Source organism: Leptonychotes weddellii, chromosome 5 (assembly GCF_054177405.1).
Source record: "Leptonychotes weddellii isolate Sample4059 chromosome 5, ASM5417740v2, whole genome shotgun sequence".
Classification (NCBI taxonomy): domain Eukaryota; kingdom Metazoa; phylum Chordata; class Mammalia; order Carnivora; family Phocidae; genus Leptonychotes; species Leptonychotes weddellii.
In genome coordinates this window covers 51933708-51953169 of record NC_138373.1, presented here as the reverse complement: position 1 = coordinate 51953169, position 19462 = coordinate 51933708, and the positions used below count along the sequence as shown (strand labels likewise).

Sequence of the window (19462 nt, the reverse complement as noted above, 5' to 3'; positions counted from 1 at the left end):
AAAAAAGGGACAAAGGATCTGAAGAGACACCTCACCAAAGCAGTAATACAGACGGCCAATAAACATAGGAGAAACTCCCAACATCATATATCATCAGGGAAATAAAAACTGAAACAGCTAAAACACCTATTAGAACAGCTAAAATCCACATCACTGAAAACACCAAATCCCAGCAAGGAACAACAGAAACTCTTTATCATTGCTGGTGGGAATGCCAAATGGTATTTTAGAAGACAATTTTGCAGTTTCTCACAAAACTAAATATACTCTTATCATATGATCTAGCAATTGTGCTCCCAAAGGAGTTGAAAACTTATTTCCATACAAGAATTTACACATGAATGATTATAGCAGATTTATAATTGTCAAAATTTGGAAGTAACCAAGAGGTTCTTCAATGGGTAAATGGATAAACAAATGTTGGTACATCTGTACACCGGAATCTTCTTTAGGGATAAAAGGAAAAAAATGAGCTATCAAGGCACAAAAGGACATGAGGGAAGTATATTTCTAAGTGAAAGACGCCAATCTGAAAAGGCTATAAAAGTAGAAAACTTCTAGAAGATAACAAAGGAAAAAATCTAGGTGACTTGGAGTTTTTTGTTTATTGTTTTTTTGTTTTGTTCATTTGTTTTTGCTATTTTTATTTTGTGTGTGTGTTTTGAATAAGAGATAAGTTTAGGATAATAGTATGGGACAAAGTGGGTAGATGCCAGGGCCTGTAGTAATGAGCTTCCCAGGAATAGACAAACAGACAGGAATAGTCCAGACAGATTAAGTAGACAGACAGAGAGACAGGAAAACAAAGCCAAATGGGTAGGAGGCCAGGACTAATGTCAGCAGCTCAGTCTGGGCTGCAGATCCAGTTCTGCCTTGGGGACCTAAGAAATGGATAGGGTGGGCGTGGGCCGCTGTTCCCATCATGCCCCTCTCCTCATTGGGTCTTGTGCCTCACCAGAAGCCAGGGACCTTTTGCATGTGCTTTCCTGGAGTACAGAATGGTTGTTCTGGGAGTGCGGGGAAGGCAGAGGGTGAAGGCGCTTGGAAGCTCCCTGGGGAGGTGGAGGCCTGGGTGGTGTGGGGTTGGCAGCAGCAACAGGGAGAATCTGCTCAGTAGGGGGCTCTGAGTCCAGGGCAGGCCACTCATACCCTGCCCACCACACCAACATGGTGCGGTCAATACAGTTTCAAGTAGAATTCTACATTTATGGATTTCTGGGAAAGGTGAAACTATCTATAGACACAGTAAAGAAGATGAGTGGTTGCCAGGGGTGTTGGAGAGGAAGGGAGGGAGGACTAGGATGAGCACAGGGGATTTTTAGGGTAGTGACACAGTTCTGGACAATAATGTCGATACAGGTCATTACACATATGTGAAAGCCCACGGAATGCACAGCACCAAGAGTGAGCCCTAATGTCAACTATAGACTTTACTAATAAAGTGCTAATACTGACTCATCAATTACAACAAACAAGCCACAGTAATGTAAGATGTTAATAATAGTGCAAAGTTGGGGTGAGGTGGGGGGTATATGGGAACTGTCTGCACATTCTGCTCATTTTCTCTGGAAACCTAAAACTGCTAAAAAATTAAACGATTAATTCAAGAATATTTTTAAAAACCCAAATATACACAGTATAGAGGTGACAGAGCTAGTACGGAATTTGTCTTATTTGCTTTGATTCACTCAATTGCCTATTTTATTAGAAAAAACACTAATGTCTCATCTATTTCAACACCAATTAAGCATTATTCAAATGGTCACTTGGTCCTCTCTCTTTTTTTTTAAAGATTTATTTATTTATTTTAGAGAGAGAGAGCGTGTGCACATGCCAGTGGGTGGAGGAGGAGAGGGAGAGACTTTCAAGTGGGCTCCACGCTCAGTGCAAAAATTGACCCAGGGCTGGATTTCATGACCCTGAGATCATAACCTGAGCCTAACCAAGAGTCTGACGCTTAACAGACTGAACCACCCAGTCCTTTAAACACATTTACTCTCTCTTTCCTCCCTTCCCTCTTTCCATCACACTTTCTACTTCCAATATTGGACATTTAAAAAAAGTCAGGTGGCCCATCATTTCTTACCTTGCAAACGCCAACTCCTTACCCCAAATTCCCTCCTAATAAACCAAGCATCTTTGCCTATCAGAAGCATGAATTGTCCAAGTACTAGGTACATTAAGCTATCAAAGGAAGCCCTGAAGAACTCAATTAGTAATAGCAATTCTCCAGAACTGGGCCACACAACACGGTAATAAAAATGTCCTTCCAAAGGTATAAATATTTCTTCAAGATCTCTCTCCCCTCCCCCTTCTTCCAGGTCTGACTACTCTCTCCCTCCATGAGGCTCCCTTGCCAATCCTCCTAAACACCAAAGACACTCCCAACTTGGGCTGTTGCACTGTTTTGTTTTGTTTTTTCTCTCTGTCTGAAATGTTCTCCCATCACGTCCCCCATATTTGCATGGCTCGCTCCCTGGTCCCTTTCAAGTGTTCGCTCAAAGTTTACAATCCCAGTGTGGCCCACTCTGACCATCCCTGGCTCCACCAGTCCTCTTACTAAGCCTCATTGTGTTACACGGTCTTTGCAAAGACTACCCAACTTACTCATCACGTTTCCTGTTTAATGTCTGTCTCACCATGATAGCATAAATCCTATCAGGGCAGAGAATTTGTTTTGTTTATTTAGGTATGCCTAGAATACTGTCATGTATAGAACAGGTGCTCAGTAAACATTTGCTAAAGAATGGAAAAGTTCAAGATTTAAGAACTTTAGGCTTGGAAAGCATCAACTAGAAAGTTGACTTTCTAGTCAAAAACTTGGTAGAGGACTAGAGAGAATATCTAACTTGCTAGTCACTAATGGAAGCAAAATCTCATGTTTCTTGCTGTGCAATTTCTACCTTAGCAAATTCATTATTTTATTTGAAAAACAAATGTATCTACTTACAAGAATCAAGATCATGTGGGTACTGCAATGAGAGCTAGCAAAGCTCTTCATCGCTAAGTTTACAAATAATTGCTTGTTCACACTAAAACATCACAACTTTCTGGGTTGGGAGGTCACTGAGTTATAAATAAGCTACAGTGCTTTAAAATTAGGAATTTACCCTAGGTTAAATAGAGGAATGGGTGATTAAAAAACAAACAACAACAAACAAAAGCCAAAAAAACCCTGGAATGATCAGAATTTGAATTGAAGAATAATCTACAGTTCAGCTCTGTTTTTAAAAGTTGAAGAAATATATCACTCTTTTTTTCTTTGTCTTTTTCATTTGAGATAGGGGATCAAGAACCCCAGTCTGTTATTTAATATCTCAAAGCAAATGAAGTAAGTTCATTCACACGAAATCATTGTTCAAATTAAAAAGGACTACCCTAAATTGGTTGGTGATTATTTGTGGTATAGGGAGGCATTTCTGGTCATCTTTATCATATTTAAAAAGTGTGAAACTTTGCTTTAGTGTTTAACTTACCTAGCAATAAGAAGGCTGAACGGTGTTATGATCAGGGGCTAGGACCCAGATTCTAATCCTGACAATGCCAATACTAATTGGATATCTTAGGCTAAATTATTTAATCTCTTTAAACTTTGACTTATCCTCTATTAAATAGAAGAAATATTAATATCTACCTGATAAGTCTGTTATTAGGTCTAAATTAAAATAGTGTATATAAAGTAAGTACTAACACTAAGTGCATGTCCTTTCTATTATTTATTATTCACATGTCTGCTATTATATATCCTGTTTCATCTATTCTAAAAAAGAGTTCACATATTAGGATGAGTATGTTAATGAGAGTGTTAGCTGGATGATTTCATTATGAAAAATTGACACTCTTTAGTGGGATTTGAAAAAAATGACTTCACAATGTAATTTCAGGTTTTTCAGATTTTTTACAAAAGCATTTCTAGGGTCCTTAGTAAATAAGGGGAATAAGAACCAGAGAGCTTTAGAAATGTTCTAAGTTTCCAGTTATTAGTAACTTTGGAAGCTGGGTCTAGGACACAGGTCTCCTATATTCCAGTCGACTGCCTTTCCTGAACATCACTTGGTTTGCAATAAACATCACAGGCCGTATCAGAGGAGAAAGAGCTGAGAAAAATTACAGCTACTATCCATGCAGAAATTGAAATGGCTGATTTGTATGTAGCTCTACAACATTAACTTCACCTTTTTGGAAAGAGGCAGATTATTCAGGAGTAATCAGAAATAAAGAACCAACCAAATGTTTCTCAATAGCAGAGTGACCTGGGTAGCATTTAATGTTAGGCTGACACTCATACGTTTTTATCTCCCACCTGGCAATATTGCTGTACAGACCAACTTTAAAATGCTTTCAAAACAAACAGCAAAGAGAAAAACATGGAACTCTGGTCTGATTGAGTTTTCTTTTAGTGTGTTCTGCAAAATTGTAAATATGGAGAAAATGGTCTCTGGTTCTGATGGGTAACTGAAAATACATATTTACCTATATCCCTTAAAACTGTTCCACTGCAAAGAAAGGAATAAATTCTGAAACACATCCTCAGAATCACTGGAAAATCGGGAGCACAGCTACCAACATACAAAAATAGTTTTTTAAGGACTTTCTATAAACCAAATGGAAACTGTTTGATAAAAATATGTAAAATTGAGAAACTAGCAAACACCTACAGGTGAGACAAAGATGAACAAAAAAATGTTCCCAGCAGAATTCCGGAATAACCCAAAATGATGAAGGGGCATAATGAAGGAGCTGGGCATGTGTCACTAAATTAATCAACAAACTTCCTAAAAAAGCCAGGTCAATCCCTTGTGTTAGAAGCTATTGATTCCAGCATTTGTACTTAGGACATCCAGGGTGGGTAAATATCACTGACGTAGGAGATGTGACACAGGAGTTTCCATGAGGGGGCAATGGGATGGGAGAAGTGACTGCCATGAAGAACTTTATCCCCCCCCCGCCCCCCCGCCAATAAAGAAGCTATCAGGGCATCATTAATGTAAGCCCAATGGAAAACACAACTCCTCCTTTACACTTAGAGCAACATAAAACCAGACATTGATCAGAACATGTATTCCCTGCTAGGGGAATGAAATTTCCTCTTAGACTATGGTGCCAGAGAACCAAGAGATGCAAACTTCGAAAATATCTGTGAAGGGATAGCAAGGAAAGATCCATAAGTTTCTACGTCTGTCTCATAGATTTTTCTAGAAGAAGATAATCAGATAAATTACAGATGGAAATCTCCCTGAGATGAAAAATGATAAAGGCCCATCAAATTGCTGTAGGGATTTATGAACTCCAAGGATAAAAAGAACATTTTACCCACTTCCTGACAGAAAAGAAGAATATGTAAAAATCCTGGAGGAGAAATAATCAGACATCTGTCTTCTGTAAGGCAGGTGGATAATGGATGCTAGGATACATTGCAACAATACTGTCAATTACTTAAGAAAAAATAATTCTGAACCTAGATCAAACTTCTTTTTTAATATGGGTATGTATAACACATTTTTTCAGTCAATCAGGAACTCAGAAAGCTTATCACCCATGAACAATTTCTGAAATGTATGAGCAAAACATGTTGTTAGGCTGAATGTGCCTACTGCCCCAAGTCCATATGTCGAACCTTAAACCTCAGTACTTTAAAATGTGACTGTATTTGGAGATAGGGCCTCTAAAGAGGTCAGTACATGAAAAGTAGGCCATTAGGATGGGCCTTAATCTAATCTTGCTGGTGTCCTCATAAGAAGAAATTTGGACACAGGAAGAGATACTGGGGATGCACACACAGAGGACACACAATGTGAGGACATGGCAAGAAGGCAAACATTGGCACGCCAAGGAGAGAGGTCTCAAGAATTCAAACCTGCCTGCACCTTGATCTTGGACCACTAACCTCCAGGATTGTGAGAAAATAAATTTCTGTGTATAGGCCACCCAGTCTGTGGTATTTCATTAATGTAGCCTTAGCAACGTAATTTACATATCAAACAAAAAATCCAACATAGCAGATTGCATAGGAATTAATAAAGAGTAGTGAGCAAAGATGACTATAAAACATACATAATTATATAGTATAAACATAAACTTGATAATTACGTGCTAGTGAGGTCTACAGCATTTTTAAGAATATGATTGTCAAGAAAGCAGATCAGTTATTTACACCCTGAATCTAAGGTTCCAGCCAACAAGAATAAGCCATAGAGCTGTTTGAGAAGATGAGCTGGGTCAATAAAACTTGCCGAAGTTGTCTTTTATTTGAGGGGTGGGTGGAAGTATGCAATTAATTTTCCGTGATAATGGATAAATATTTTAAACAAAATGATCCTTCCTAAATCTTAATCACAAAAATCTTAGATCACTTAAACAAAGTGATTTATTAAAAACCATGTCCACTTTAGAAAAAGAGACCTAGCAATTAAAATTTACTGTAACTTAGGGGCACCTGAGTGGCTCAGTCGGTTAAGCGTCTGCCTTTGGCTCGGGTCATGATCTCAGGGTCCTGGGATGGAGCCCCATGTTGGACTCCTTGCTCAGCAGGGACCCTGCTTCTCCCTCTGCCTGCCGCTCCTCCTGCTTGTGCTCTCTCTCTCTCTCTCTCAGACAAATAAATAAATAAAATCTTTAAAAAAATTAAAATAAATAAAATTTACTGGAAGTAAGCAAGAATTCAGGAAATCTAATCAACCCAACTAAAGATAGCAGTAACAGGGAAAATAATAAAACAAACAAAAGAAAAATAGAAAACACACAAAAAATAGGTCTATATCATGATGAAACAATAACACATGTGAAAAGGACTAAATTAATTTATAAAAACCAGAAACTCAGATTATGGGAAAAAAATAATCCAGCCACATGCTGTTTAAAACTGACATAACTAAAGCCATATCATGGGATAGTTAAAAATAAAGGCATGGGTAAAATACTAATAAAATTATTTAAAAAATAGAAGAACTCCATATTAATAACAGAAAAATAAGATTTTGGGAAAAGTATAAAGAGGGACACCTAATATTGATAAAAGTTATGACTCCCCAAGCACATATAACTGTCTTGAATCTTTATACATTCAACAATATGGCTTTGGAATATAAAAGGCTGAGACTAATAAAAACAAACTGTAACTTTTATAATTTCACTGAAAGAATTTAAAATACTATTTTCCTAAATTGACAAATTAAGTTGAGATAACAGTCAGTAAAAATGTAGAGGAGTATGATTTAATTTATCTCTGTGTTTCTATCATCTCTCTCTCCATATCTTTTGTTTTTTTAGGATTTTATTTATGTATTTATTTGACAGAGAGAGACACAGCGAGAGAGGGAACACAAGCAGGGGGAGTGGGAGGGGGAGAAGCAGGCTTCCGGCTGAGCAGGGAGCCTGATGCTGGGCTCGATCCCAGGACCCTGGGACCATGACCTGAGCCGAAGGCAGAAGCTTAACGACTGAGCCACCCAGGCACCCCTCCAACTACCTATCTTTGTACGGAAGAAGCAATCATTCTTTCATATATCCATAGAAAATTCACAAATACACATATGAATTCTACATGAGATAACAAAAGTATGTCAAATTAACAGGGAGAAGACACAGTATTGAATCAATGGTGTTGAAAGAACTGGCTTCCTATTTTGGAAAAAAAAAATGAGCTTCTAACCTCTCACCATACATACACAAAATGAATTATAAGTGGCTTAATTAGTTGAATCTAAAAATCAAAATTGTGTAATAACTAAAACAAATGAGGATATTTTGTTATTTTTTTTAAAGATTTTAGTTATTTGAGAGAGAAAGCACATGAGTGGGAGGAGGGGCAGGGGGAGGGGCAGAGGGAGAGGCAGACTCCCCGATGAGCAGGAAGCTGGCTGGAGGGAGGGGTGCATCCAGACCTCAGGATCCTGACCTGAGCTGGAGGCAGAAGGCAGACACTTAACAAACTGAGGCACCCAGGCGCCTCGAGAATATTTTGTTATTTTATGACAGGAAACGGCTTCCTATGCATTAAATCCAGAATATATTAGTAAAATAGAGATTGACAGATTTCACAAAATAAAAATGTGAAAGATGCTTTAACTTTGAATATGTTACATGCTTTTTTTTTTTTTTTTAAAGAAGTCCTATTCAGCTTGGGACCCAGACTTCTAAGCAAAGCTGACTTTTGGTTCTTTCTCAAGTGACTTTGCATCTGGCCCGTTTGTAGGCAGGTGTAAGAAATGCCTTCTTTTGCAAATTCCCACATCTCTGTCTTAAAACTGTGACTTGATTTTAATTTTTAACAGCATATTTCTTTGACTTGAGGTCCCTTTTCTTTTTCGGTTTTTCCGATATTCTAAAGGCAAAGTCTAATTTGAAGGTCAAATCAGATTAGCTCCTCTCAAGCGTCAACCTTTACATTTCCTGCGGTACTTTCTCATTCTGAGAATTTATCATTTCGTAGCAACTTAAGAGCTGTGTTTTTACCTTCTTACAGTTAACTTTTCTATTATCTACCATGGAAGATACACAGGAGTTACATAGTTTTCTCTACCTGAGCAATTAAAGTATCATTGCTGTGAAGATCTATATGCCTGCCTTTGCTAAACTGTTAATACAAGCCCATGATGCTTACTATGTTACGGGTGACATGTGTGTGTTTGACACGCTCTCCTACGTGTAACCCATTGCAGGTCCTAGGTGGTGAACTGCCTTGCTGAATGCCTGGCACATTGGATACCACCTTATATTTCTCTTCTATTCAATGAGACCTATCAGATTAAAACACGGGATACTGATATTACATAGGGAAAATCTGGAGTCTGTTCTCAACAAGGGAGGAAAATGCTAAAAACTACTTTGGTTCATTTTAACTATTGTTCTTGATATTACCGATGCCACACCAGTGTGCGTAACACATTTAGAACTGCTGCCCTGGTATATTACTTTCTGTATTTCTGCTTAAAATAGCACGAAATGCTCAAATTTGGAGTACAATCCAGAATCTTCTGCAAGTCTGTTTAGAGGGCAGAAATTTGCTAAGTATGTTCAACAGCTCCTACCCATATCTCTCTACCTTTTATGCCAGGGGACATTTGCACTAATTATTATTTCCTGTCTTGAACTTTATCTAATGGCATTCTCAAAAGCTGCCTTCATAAACGGGGTGCCATCACTTGTGCAACAATGACCATGAAGTTCAGCATTTAACAGAAATGAGAGAGAATTGGTTAGCCTGGAACATCAGTTAAAATGTTCTTTAAAAAAGGATAAGATTAGGGATGCCTGGGTGGCTCAGTCCGTTAAGCGTCTGCCTTCGGCTGGGGTCATGATCCCAGGGTCCTGGGATCGAGCCCCGCATCGGGCTCCCTGCCCAGCGGGGAGCCTGCTTCTCCCTCTGCCTGCCGATCCCCCTGCTTCTGCACTCTCTCTGACAAATAAATAAAATCTTTTAAAAAATTTTGAAAAAGGATAAGATTATAGATAGAACACTGACGGTGCCTCTCAACAACTTTCATAATAACATATCATAAAAAAGCATTTTAAAATTAAGCCTTAATAGTAAAGAAAATGAATAAAAATCTATAAATTGCCTTAAGCATATGGTATGCAAACCAGTACCTATTTAATTTTGAATACGTATTTTTGTAAATCAAGTATATATTAAACTTTTTTGAATACATTTGCTCCCTTTTGGAAACTTTACATTTTTGCTCATTTCTCTTTTTACTCAACATAGGACTGGAAGAATCTCTACAGTCCTAGTGATAACTAGGAAACGGGGTATGTTCTCATCTATGTGGCAACATCTCATGGTAATAACCAGAGCCTTTTGGGCAACTCATTAACATAGGTTATCATTCTGTAAATTATTACTTCACTGCACTGAGTGGTAAGTTAATGCCCTAATCAAATGAATGCAAATCTAAAACACATTTCCTCTATTACTAGTGACTGTATATATACCATATTTCATTGGTCTGTTATTCAATTATTTATGATTATCATATTATTATATATGGGTGAATGGGGTAGTTGCTGACTGGTGTATCAGATGCCCTCTCTAGAATATCTCAAAGTACCCAGCCATTGCTGGTGCAGTATGCATTTGCACCACAGCGCCCCCTGGAGGGCCCATGCTCATTCTGCATTTAAGAAAAAAAGGCTAAATCTTTTTTTTTTGTCTGCCAAACTTCTTATTCTGAAGTTCAGGGGTCTGGAAGCCCCTATCACAGGAATAAACAGAATTTCTCCTGCATTATTCTGGGGTGGGGGACGCTGAAAGGTCTACTTCTTCTAATGGGTCAGATACAGGTCTAATGACAAACTCAAGAGGATTCCAAAACTGACCAGAGGAAGCCTTAACCAGTTTAACAAAGATGTGGTCTTGGTGGCTCTTATAGTTGAAATGCTCATTCAAAAAGTTAATCATCAAAAGCAGCAGAAAAGGGGGCGCCTGGGTGGATCAATTGGTAAAGTTTCTGCCTTAGACTCAGGTCATGATCTCCTGGTCCTGGGATCCAGCCCTGCATCGGGGGGAGCCTGCTTCTCCCTCTGCCCCACCCTCTCCCCTCTCCTTCCCCTCCCCCTTCCCATTCCCCTCCCCTTGCGGGCGAGTGTGCGCTTGCTCTCTCTCTCTCTCTCTCTCTCTCTCTCTCATGCGTACTCTCTCTCTTTCTCAAATAAATAAATAAAATCTTTTTTTAAAAAAGCAGAATAAAAGGATTAAATGATAGGTAAAACAAATAGCTTTGGCATCCCCCACAACATCTCACACACACTACACATTTAGGAGGTACATCTGACTATTTACATAACGATTATGCCATTTTTTGGTAAAGTTTGCAAACTCCCACCAAATCTATACTGAAAACTACAATATACAGAACAGAGAATATACAAAGCACCTTTTAAAGAATAGCTATTGGTATCACATATGATTTTGAGTAATAGAAATACAGAACATAAAATATGCCATAAAAATAACCTTCTAGTGCTAAGAGGCAGTGGAGCAGAAGCACAGACTGGAGCCAGTGGATCTGGGGACACCCTGGCCTGCCATCTGCCATCTCCTAGCTCTCTGACCTTGAACAAGTTCCTGAAGCTTTCTTGATCTCATTTTCCTCATCTGTCAAAATGTAGATAATGTCAGTATTGTCTCATTGGAGTGTGAAGACTACACACACACACACGACTTCAAACAATGAATGGTACATAGTAACCATCTAATACTTTCCTCACTCTTTTTTTGCTCTGCTCTTACTATCTTCCTAGACATTAAAACAAAACAAAATTCACAAACACGGGGCCACAAGAACAACAGTTCCCTGAATGGAACATTTACACGCTAAATTCTAACAGGTTTTAGCAGAAATCATTTGTGTCTAAAACTCAACTCTAAGATAAAGATCATTTCAACACGGTAGGCTGACTGTTCTGAAATATGAACAACACGCTTCTTGAAGCCCATTTAGATATATTAATTCATCTGTTATCGCTGAAGGAAGTTTTAGGAAGTAGTTCATTTCTTTCCCCCTGAGCAATTAGAAATTTCTGTAAATTACAAAAAATGTTATGAAAAGTATCAATTATAAAAGTTTCCTATTCATTTCCTTTCTGTGACTTTACAAATGAGTCTGGAATAATAAAAGGATATTAGTCATTTTTAAAGAAATTCTCTTTTCCTGTGACAAACTTTACTTCTTTTCATAGACATTAAATAACTCACCTGAGTTGGCTAAATATCAAAACAAGCCAGAAGCTAGGAAGCCGAACTAATGGAACTAAGTAATCTCATGGGAAATTATTTGGTTCACTTAGGGCTCTTTTAGCAATGTGGATCAAAAAGTGACCAGCACCATTTTAAGGAGTGCTTTTAATTTTATATGTAGGTAGGTAATTGAAAGATAGGGGGGAAAAAAAACTGACCTAGAAAATAAAGTATGTATTAGCATTATTCTTTTATTTCCTGAGCCTTTGAATCAAAGGACACTGATGCCTGTGTGAACATTTTATTATTCTGAATATTATCCATTTACTATTCTGAATATTATTCCTTTATCATCAGGCTTCCATGTTCCTATAAAACACATGCCTTCTTCATGCAGCCTATTATGCCAACTTTGCAGGCTGGGATAAATCTGAATCATTTGGCTTTTTATCCTAAAAATTAATAGGAAAATCATAATTGGTTTTCACCCTGATCTCATTGACGGAACAAGTCTTGTCTGCTTTAGCTTTATATGATGCCCTTCATTAATATACTAATAAAATTAAAGCATGTTTTATTTAGAAAATAGTCTTTTATGCCAGGTGAAGATCTAACTATCCATTATTTGTAGAAATTGCTTTCCAATTTATCCTTAGACTCTACTTTAAGCAAAGCTACATATTCTATGCTCCAGATGCCCGGAAATCATCTCTAACTTGCCTCCTTGTTTTACTGCCAGACCTCTGGCCACCTCCCACTCGCCAGTCCCCATTCCTTTCCACAGAGCAGCCAGATAGATCTTTTAAACTTTCAAATGAGATTATATTATTCCACAATACTCTCTGCTATTGACTGAACATGTTCCCCCAAGCTGGATTCATATGCCAAAGTTCCAATTCCCAATGTTTTGGTTTTTGGAGGTGAGGTATTTGGGAAGCAATTAGGTCATGAGGGTAGAGCCCCATGAATGGCTTGAGTGTGTTTATAAGAAGAGACAGGAGAGAGATGATCTCTCTTTCTGTAAGTGAGCACACAGTGAAAAGGCAGCCATCTGCAAACCAGGAAGAGGGTCCACACCAGGAACCAAATTGGTCAGTACCTTAAACTTGGACTTCTCAGTCTCTACAACTGTGAGAAGTAAATTTCCATTGCTTAAGCCACAGTAATCTGTTATAGCAGCCCAAGATGACTAAGACCCTCTCCAATGACTTTCTGTGGTTCTTAGAATAAAAGCTAATATCCTTGTGTCCCTAAAAGGCCCTACCTACATGACCTGGCTCTTGCTTGTTTCTTCAACATCATCATCCTCTCTCTCTCTCTCACTTATTTTGCTCCAGCTACACTGGCCTTCAAATATCTTATACATTGAGCTTTTACATTAGCTTGTTTTGCCTTCTAAGAGCATTCTTATTCCAGATGTTCTTCTTTTTTTTTTTTTTTAAGCCTAAATTCAAATGTCATCTTTCTCAAAGACTTTCTTACCATTCGGTATAAAATAAAACTCTCCCAGCAGACCAGGAGTAACTATGTATTACAGAAACCTGTTTTATTTGCTCCAGAGTACTGTATCACAAGTTGAGGTTTTTGAATTTGCATTTTTTTAAATTTGTTTTCTGTCTTCCCCAACTGAAGGGCAAGTTTTTAATAAGTTAATATAAGGAGGACAAATTTAAACTGACTGGAGTTCACTCAAAATTTTTCATTGTGTTACAAGTTATTATCTTGAAAAGATTTGTGTTTTCTTTGGACTGGGTACTTGTATCAGACTGGGCCAAGCTAGAAAATATAAACTACTCTAATGTATTTCAAATAGAGAGACTTTAATGTAGAGCGCTGGTTACAAAGTTTATGGAAGAGATGAGAAATCACCAAGGAAATCATGAAGCATCCCAGAGATTAATCATTATGTATAGGAAGATGGTCTCACCGCTAAAACTAGAGAGCCAAAAGGAGGGAGTAACTGAAACTGAGCTGCTGGAAGATGGAGTTTGGCAGGCATACTTGGTGGAGGCAGGGCTTATCTGGAAAAAACTGAGTCAGAAATGAAATGCAGTTAGAAACTCAGCAGAAGAGGGGGGAGAGGGGAGAGGGAGGGAAAAATGGAGGGAAGGCGGTGGAGAGGGAGGCGGAGAGTGGGAGGATGAGGAGAGGGAGAGAGAAAGGGATAGGGGGAGAAGAAAGTCTTGCCTAGTCTTCCTGCTCTCAGGTCTTTGGCCAGTGGAAAGTACTGGCCAAACCTATTCAGGAAAGCAGAGAGCAAAGGGGCCTGGGAATTGTAGTTCTCTGGGATACAGAACAAAGCACAGAAGGGCTGGGGATGCATAGCACTGAATACAATTTCTTAACATGTGTGCTGACAAGAAAGCATTCTACCACAAACTATAATTTGAAATCTCTCTTAGGAATGCCTTGCTATTTTTATGGCCTCCTAGGCCCTCTACTATAAAACTTCACCATTGGTATTTTGCCATATCTTTTCTAAAGGATTTTTGTAATCAATTTAATAGTTTCAGATTAGAACAACTATGATGCACCATGTGGTCCTGAACCACATACACATACACACACACACACACACACACAGGATTTTCCAGACCAATAGCTGAGAAAGTGAGACTTGTCCCTTATGTTCATCAGTGACATAAGGATACATTATGTTTCTCTCAGGTTTCTGTAAAAGTTAGGACTTTTCAGTAGCAAGTAACAAAAAGAGAATTTTACTGGCTCAGTCAAGGTAGGATCCAGGACTTAAACAGAACAAATACTATTCTGTTTCTCCTTCTTTCTTTAGTTGGAGTCCTTCCTGTGTTTGCTTCGTTCTCAGACTGTATCCCTCCCCATGTTGGGAAAGATGGCCTCCAATAGCCCAAATCTAGCCCATATCCTTATGATTTGTAAGAAAGACAAATCGTCCTATAATCTGCACCAAATACTGGAGAAGACTATGACTTGGGTCAGCTGTGGAGTTGGTAAAAGAAACCTACAGTGACAGTCAACCCTGTCAAGACAGTTTGGAATGGGGGAAAGTGATTCCTCTACAAAAAGCGGATGTCAGGCTAATTCTCTAGCACTATTCTTCCCAGTAGAACTCTCTGAAGACTGGAGCATAAAAGCATAGCTACACATACTTGCTGCCTTCTGGTTAGAAAAAAAACAATAGTCACCAAAAGCAAGGTATCAAAAATCAAGACATGAGGCCAACATTTCTTTTCAAAGTTTACATGTTTCCAGAAACATGGCTCAAAGCAATGGGTGACCGAAGTAGCAGTCTCAGGATGTCACATACCAATGGGGGGGGGGTGCAAAAATATTCAATCTGACCAACCAGCTGGTGAGTAGCTAAAAGATATAAGGATGCTCTTTTTGAACTGAGGAAGCAACATTTTGTGACAGTGACTGAAATCAACTTGTGTTCTGTTGAAAGGTCTCTTGGCCTCTCCATTGGTATTTTCTTCCATAAGTAACAACCAGGAACTTGTGTCTTCTTCAACTGCAGGAATCTGTGTTTAAAAACATCAGTAGCCTGGTGATGGGTATTAAAGAAGGCATGTATTGAATGGAGCACTGGGTGTTATATGCAAACAATGAATCATGGAACACTACATCAAAAACTAATGATGTAATGTATGGTGATTAATATAACATAATAAAGTAAAATTTTAAAAAAATCAGTAGAAATAATGTATTGTGGAGTCTCTCTAAGGTTAGTGGTTATAAATAACCCTGGATAAAATGGAACATAAGTAATAGGCTAATCTACTGAGTTTTCATATATTGTTCTGAAAAACAATGAAAAAAATTCCAAAATTGTCACACGATCTTCATTTACTTGTTGCTAAACTGTTAAAAATGAATCTCTTTCTCTGTTGTTTTTACTGGCTTCCCTTTAGGAAAACAGACATGCATGGAGAATCAGCACAAATTCTCTACTTTCATTGCATGTTTGTATTTTTTCTTGAAGAGCTCTCTTTTCTATCACTGGCTAGAATTGATAAGGCCCTTTTTTCCTTTCTCTCTGTTCCCTATGCTTCTCCTTAGACTTCTTTGTCAGACGGCAGAACACCTGTGAAACCATGCTGGGTAAGCGATGTCAGATTTTTGAAATCAGATTTTTCATTAATTTCATAATAGAAAAGTTACTAAGCCACGTTGAGTCTCTGTTTTTAAATTGTAATATTGGGGAAAATATACTACCTCGTGAGATGAATGGTAGAATTAAAACAGCAGATATGAAGCTTACAATACCCAGCCTGAAAGATAGGAATCACTTAGCAACTGTATTGTTTACAAGGGATGATGTTTGAGACAAAGTCAAAGATTCCAACTGTATTTATTCAAACAACAGGTGGTTGTATAATTACAAAGCAGTAATACCAGGTACTGTGTTCTGATATATAATCTTACAATTAGAAATCAAGATTTCAAGATTGCTTCAGGCTGATTGAAAAGCTTACTGATATTTCATACAACAAAAAGTAGTAAAAATGCAGCAACCTGCTTCTTCAAAGACATTTGCATTTGATGCAGATTCTTAGTTAAAAATGGAGCAGGTAAGTTGTTTTTGGGGTAAACTGATAGATGCTTAAAATCTTAAATTTCTTTGCCTTTACCTTGTTTGGGGAAGAAAATTCTTTTTATCATTATCCCTCCCATCTCATGTCTGCATTTTCCCTATCTGAGTTGTTAGCAGAAGATGCATGTGGAATCTGCCCATCCTCTTTTATCTCTAGATGATCTTTTAAATAGCACACACCATAATTGAGTTCAGGTGGCAGCCGTGAATGAGATAAATCTTGAATGAGATTAAGATGAATGACAGACTGCTGGCCAAAATCCCACTGTCCCAGAAAGAAATGAGAAATTAATGGAATCAACACTGGTGTTCTGTGATTTAAAAAAAAAAAAAATGTTTAAACACATGCTATGAATATTTCAGTGAAACACTTCCCGCCTCCCTTTTGTACCTTTAATAACCCCATACTCCTGGGGTCAACCATGTAGAACCAGAACCGAACAGTACACATTCCGAGGCTTGCTGGAAAGTACTGGGAAGTAGTGATTCTCGCCGTGTGTCCTTCTTTGGGTCCAGATGAGCTGACAGACAGGAAGTGCTGGCCATTCCCTTGAAATAGACAAACACAGCTCTTTCAGTACAACGATCTGTGTCATAGCATGAGGCAGAATCTATTTAAATCATATGCAAATTGCATGCCTCCCACCCACACACAATTAAACACAACTTGTTTTCTTTCCGTGGAGTCACATATCAATAATGTTTAATTCTTTGGAACAAAAAAAAAAAAAAAAAGAAAGAAAAGAAAAAAGAAGAAGAATGTCACTGATTATATGGCTCCCAAAATTCACCTGAGTATGTGACTCTTGCCTAGTGATCAAAAATCTGTGCTGACTCTGAAGGTACCTTCCTTTTCTTCTAATTTGCTCAAACCTGTCTGCCTGTTTCAAGTAAGTAAAATATTTTGTATGCTGTGTGTAGAGCAGGGACACGGGGTAGGAGAGGCTGACTGATAGTGTATCTCATTTCCAGTTGCTCTGATTCCCACACTGACCACAGTAGTAGTGAATGGCAGTAAGAGTAAGTGAAATGTAATTCTGAAAGTCACCATGCTGTTTTTTTCTCTGAGCAATAACTTCTATTCTCCTCAACTGCATCAGTATATGAAAGATCTCTCCATTTAAACACAAATGGATCTTTTCTGTAGATATTGTTGTCAAAATTCATCATAGCTACTATCCCCTGCATGGCTTTTACTAGGAAAGAATGAAATACATACATATATATATGTGTATATATATATGCTTTCTTAGGTTAAATATTTATTCACAGTTTTAAATCAAAGTATTAAAATATTTTTTAACTAAAGGTATTCTATTTCTCCCCTGTGGCATTTTAGTATTGTTACTGAGATATATGGCTTTAAATCATCAGCTGTGCGTTAACAGTTCAAGAGGCTTCTTTTATGAAGCTTTCCTATTTAAGAGCTTGTTGTCAGGTGAATTTAGTACTCTCTGAGGAATCAGCCCTGAGATCATGACCTGAGCTGAAATTAAGAGTTGGACACCTAACCGACTGAGCCACCAGGCACCCCTGTAAACAATTTCTTTGTTACAAACTTATTTAGATTATCTATTTATCATGTGAGTTTGGTAGATTGTGTCTTTGAAGGAATTGGTCTACTTAGATTATCAGCTTTGTGGGCATCTAGCTGTACATAATATTTCTCTATTATCCTTTTAGTGCCATGGATAAGTAATAAAGATTCCCCCTTTTATTTCTGATAATTAGCAATTTGTGTTTTCCTTTCTTTTAGGTTTATATGTCTAGAAGGTCTTCAATTTTATTAATCTTTTCAAAGAACTAGCTTTTCATTTTGATTTTCCCTATGATTTCTTTATTTTTTTGTAATTTCATGGTTTTAAATTCCAGTTAGTTAACATATAGTGTAATATTAGTTTCAGGAGTAGAATTTAGTGATTTATCACTTACATATAACACCCAGTACTCATCACAGGTGCTCTCCTTAATACACATCACCCAATTAACCCATTTCCCCACCCACCTCCCCTCCAGCAACCCTGTTTGTTCTCTATAGTTAAGAGTCTCTTACAGTTTGCCTCCCTCTTTGTCCCCTATGCGATGCTCATCTGTTTTGTTTCTTAAATTCCACATATGAGTGAAATCACATGGTATTTGTCTTTCTCTGACTTATTTTGCTTAACAGAATACACTCTAGCTCCATCCACATTTTGCGAATAGCAAGATACCATTATTTTTTATGGCTGAGTAATATGCCATTGTGTATGTATATATATATATCACATCTTCTTTATCCACTGGATATTTAGGCTTTGGCTATTGTTGATAATGCTGCTATAAACGTTGGGGTGCATGTGCCCCTTCAAATCTGTATTTTTTTTAATTTATTTATTTGAGAGAGAGAGAGAGTAATCACAAGCAGGGGGAGGGACAGAGGGAGAGGGAGAATCCCAGGCAGCCTCCCTGCTGAGCACAACCCTGAGATCATGACCCGAGCTGAAATCAAGAGTCAGACACTCAACCAACTGAGCCACCCAGGAGCCCCACTTCCAATCTGTATTGTTACATCCTTTGGGTAAATACCCAGTAGTACAGTTGCTGGGTCGTAGGGTAGTTCTGTTTTTAACTTTCTGAGGAACCTCCATACTGTTTTCCAGAGTGCCTGCACCAGTTTGCTTTCCCACCAATAGTGTAAGTTCCCTTTTCTCCGAATTCTTCCCAACATCTGTTGTTTGCTGTGTTGTTAAATTTAATCATTCTGACAGGTGTGAGGTGATACTGCATTGAGTTTTTATTTGTATTTCCCTGATGATTAGTGATGTTGAGCATCTTTTCATGTGTCTTTTGGCCATCCGGATGTCTTCTTTGGAAAAATGCCTATTCGTGTCTTTGACCCATTTCTTAACTGGATTATTTGTTTTATGATTTCCTGATTTCAATTTTATAAATTACTCTTCCTAGTTTCCTAAGCTGCAAATTATCAGTTTTAGATCCTTCTTCTAATATATGCATTTGTTGCTAAAAAGTTCCCTCTATACACCATTTTCACTGAATCACACAAATTTTTATAAGTTGTACTTGCTTTTTCATTTAATTCAAAATATTTCAAAATTTCCCTTGATATTTGGGGTATGTGCACCCCAATGTTTATAGCAGCAATGTCCACAATAGCCAAACTGTGGAAGAGCAAAGATGTCCATCGACAGATGAATGGATAAAGAGGTGGTATA

At 37.9% G+C, this 19462-nt stretch overlaps 1 protein-coding gene across 1 annotated transcript in view; it reads right to left on the bottom strand.

The window, feature by feature from the left end:
* Positions 1–19462, bottom strand: part of MALRD1 (MAM and LDL receptor class A domain containing 1) — a 259630-nt gene that overhangs the window by 46792 nt on the left and 193376 nt on the right. The window contains exon 12 of the mRNA XM_081818907.1: positions 16642–16799. Within this exon, the coding sequence (XP_081675033.1) occupies positions 16642–16799 (158 nt within the window). The remainder of the gene's footprint in view (positions 1–16641; positions 16800–19462) is intronic.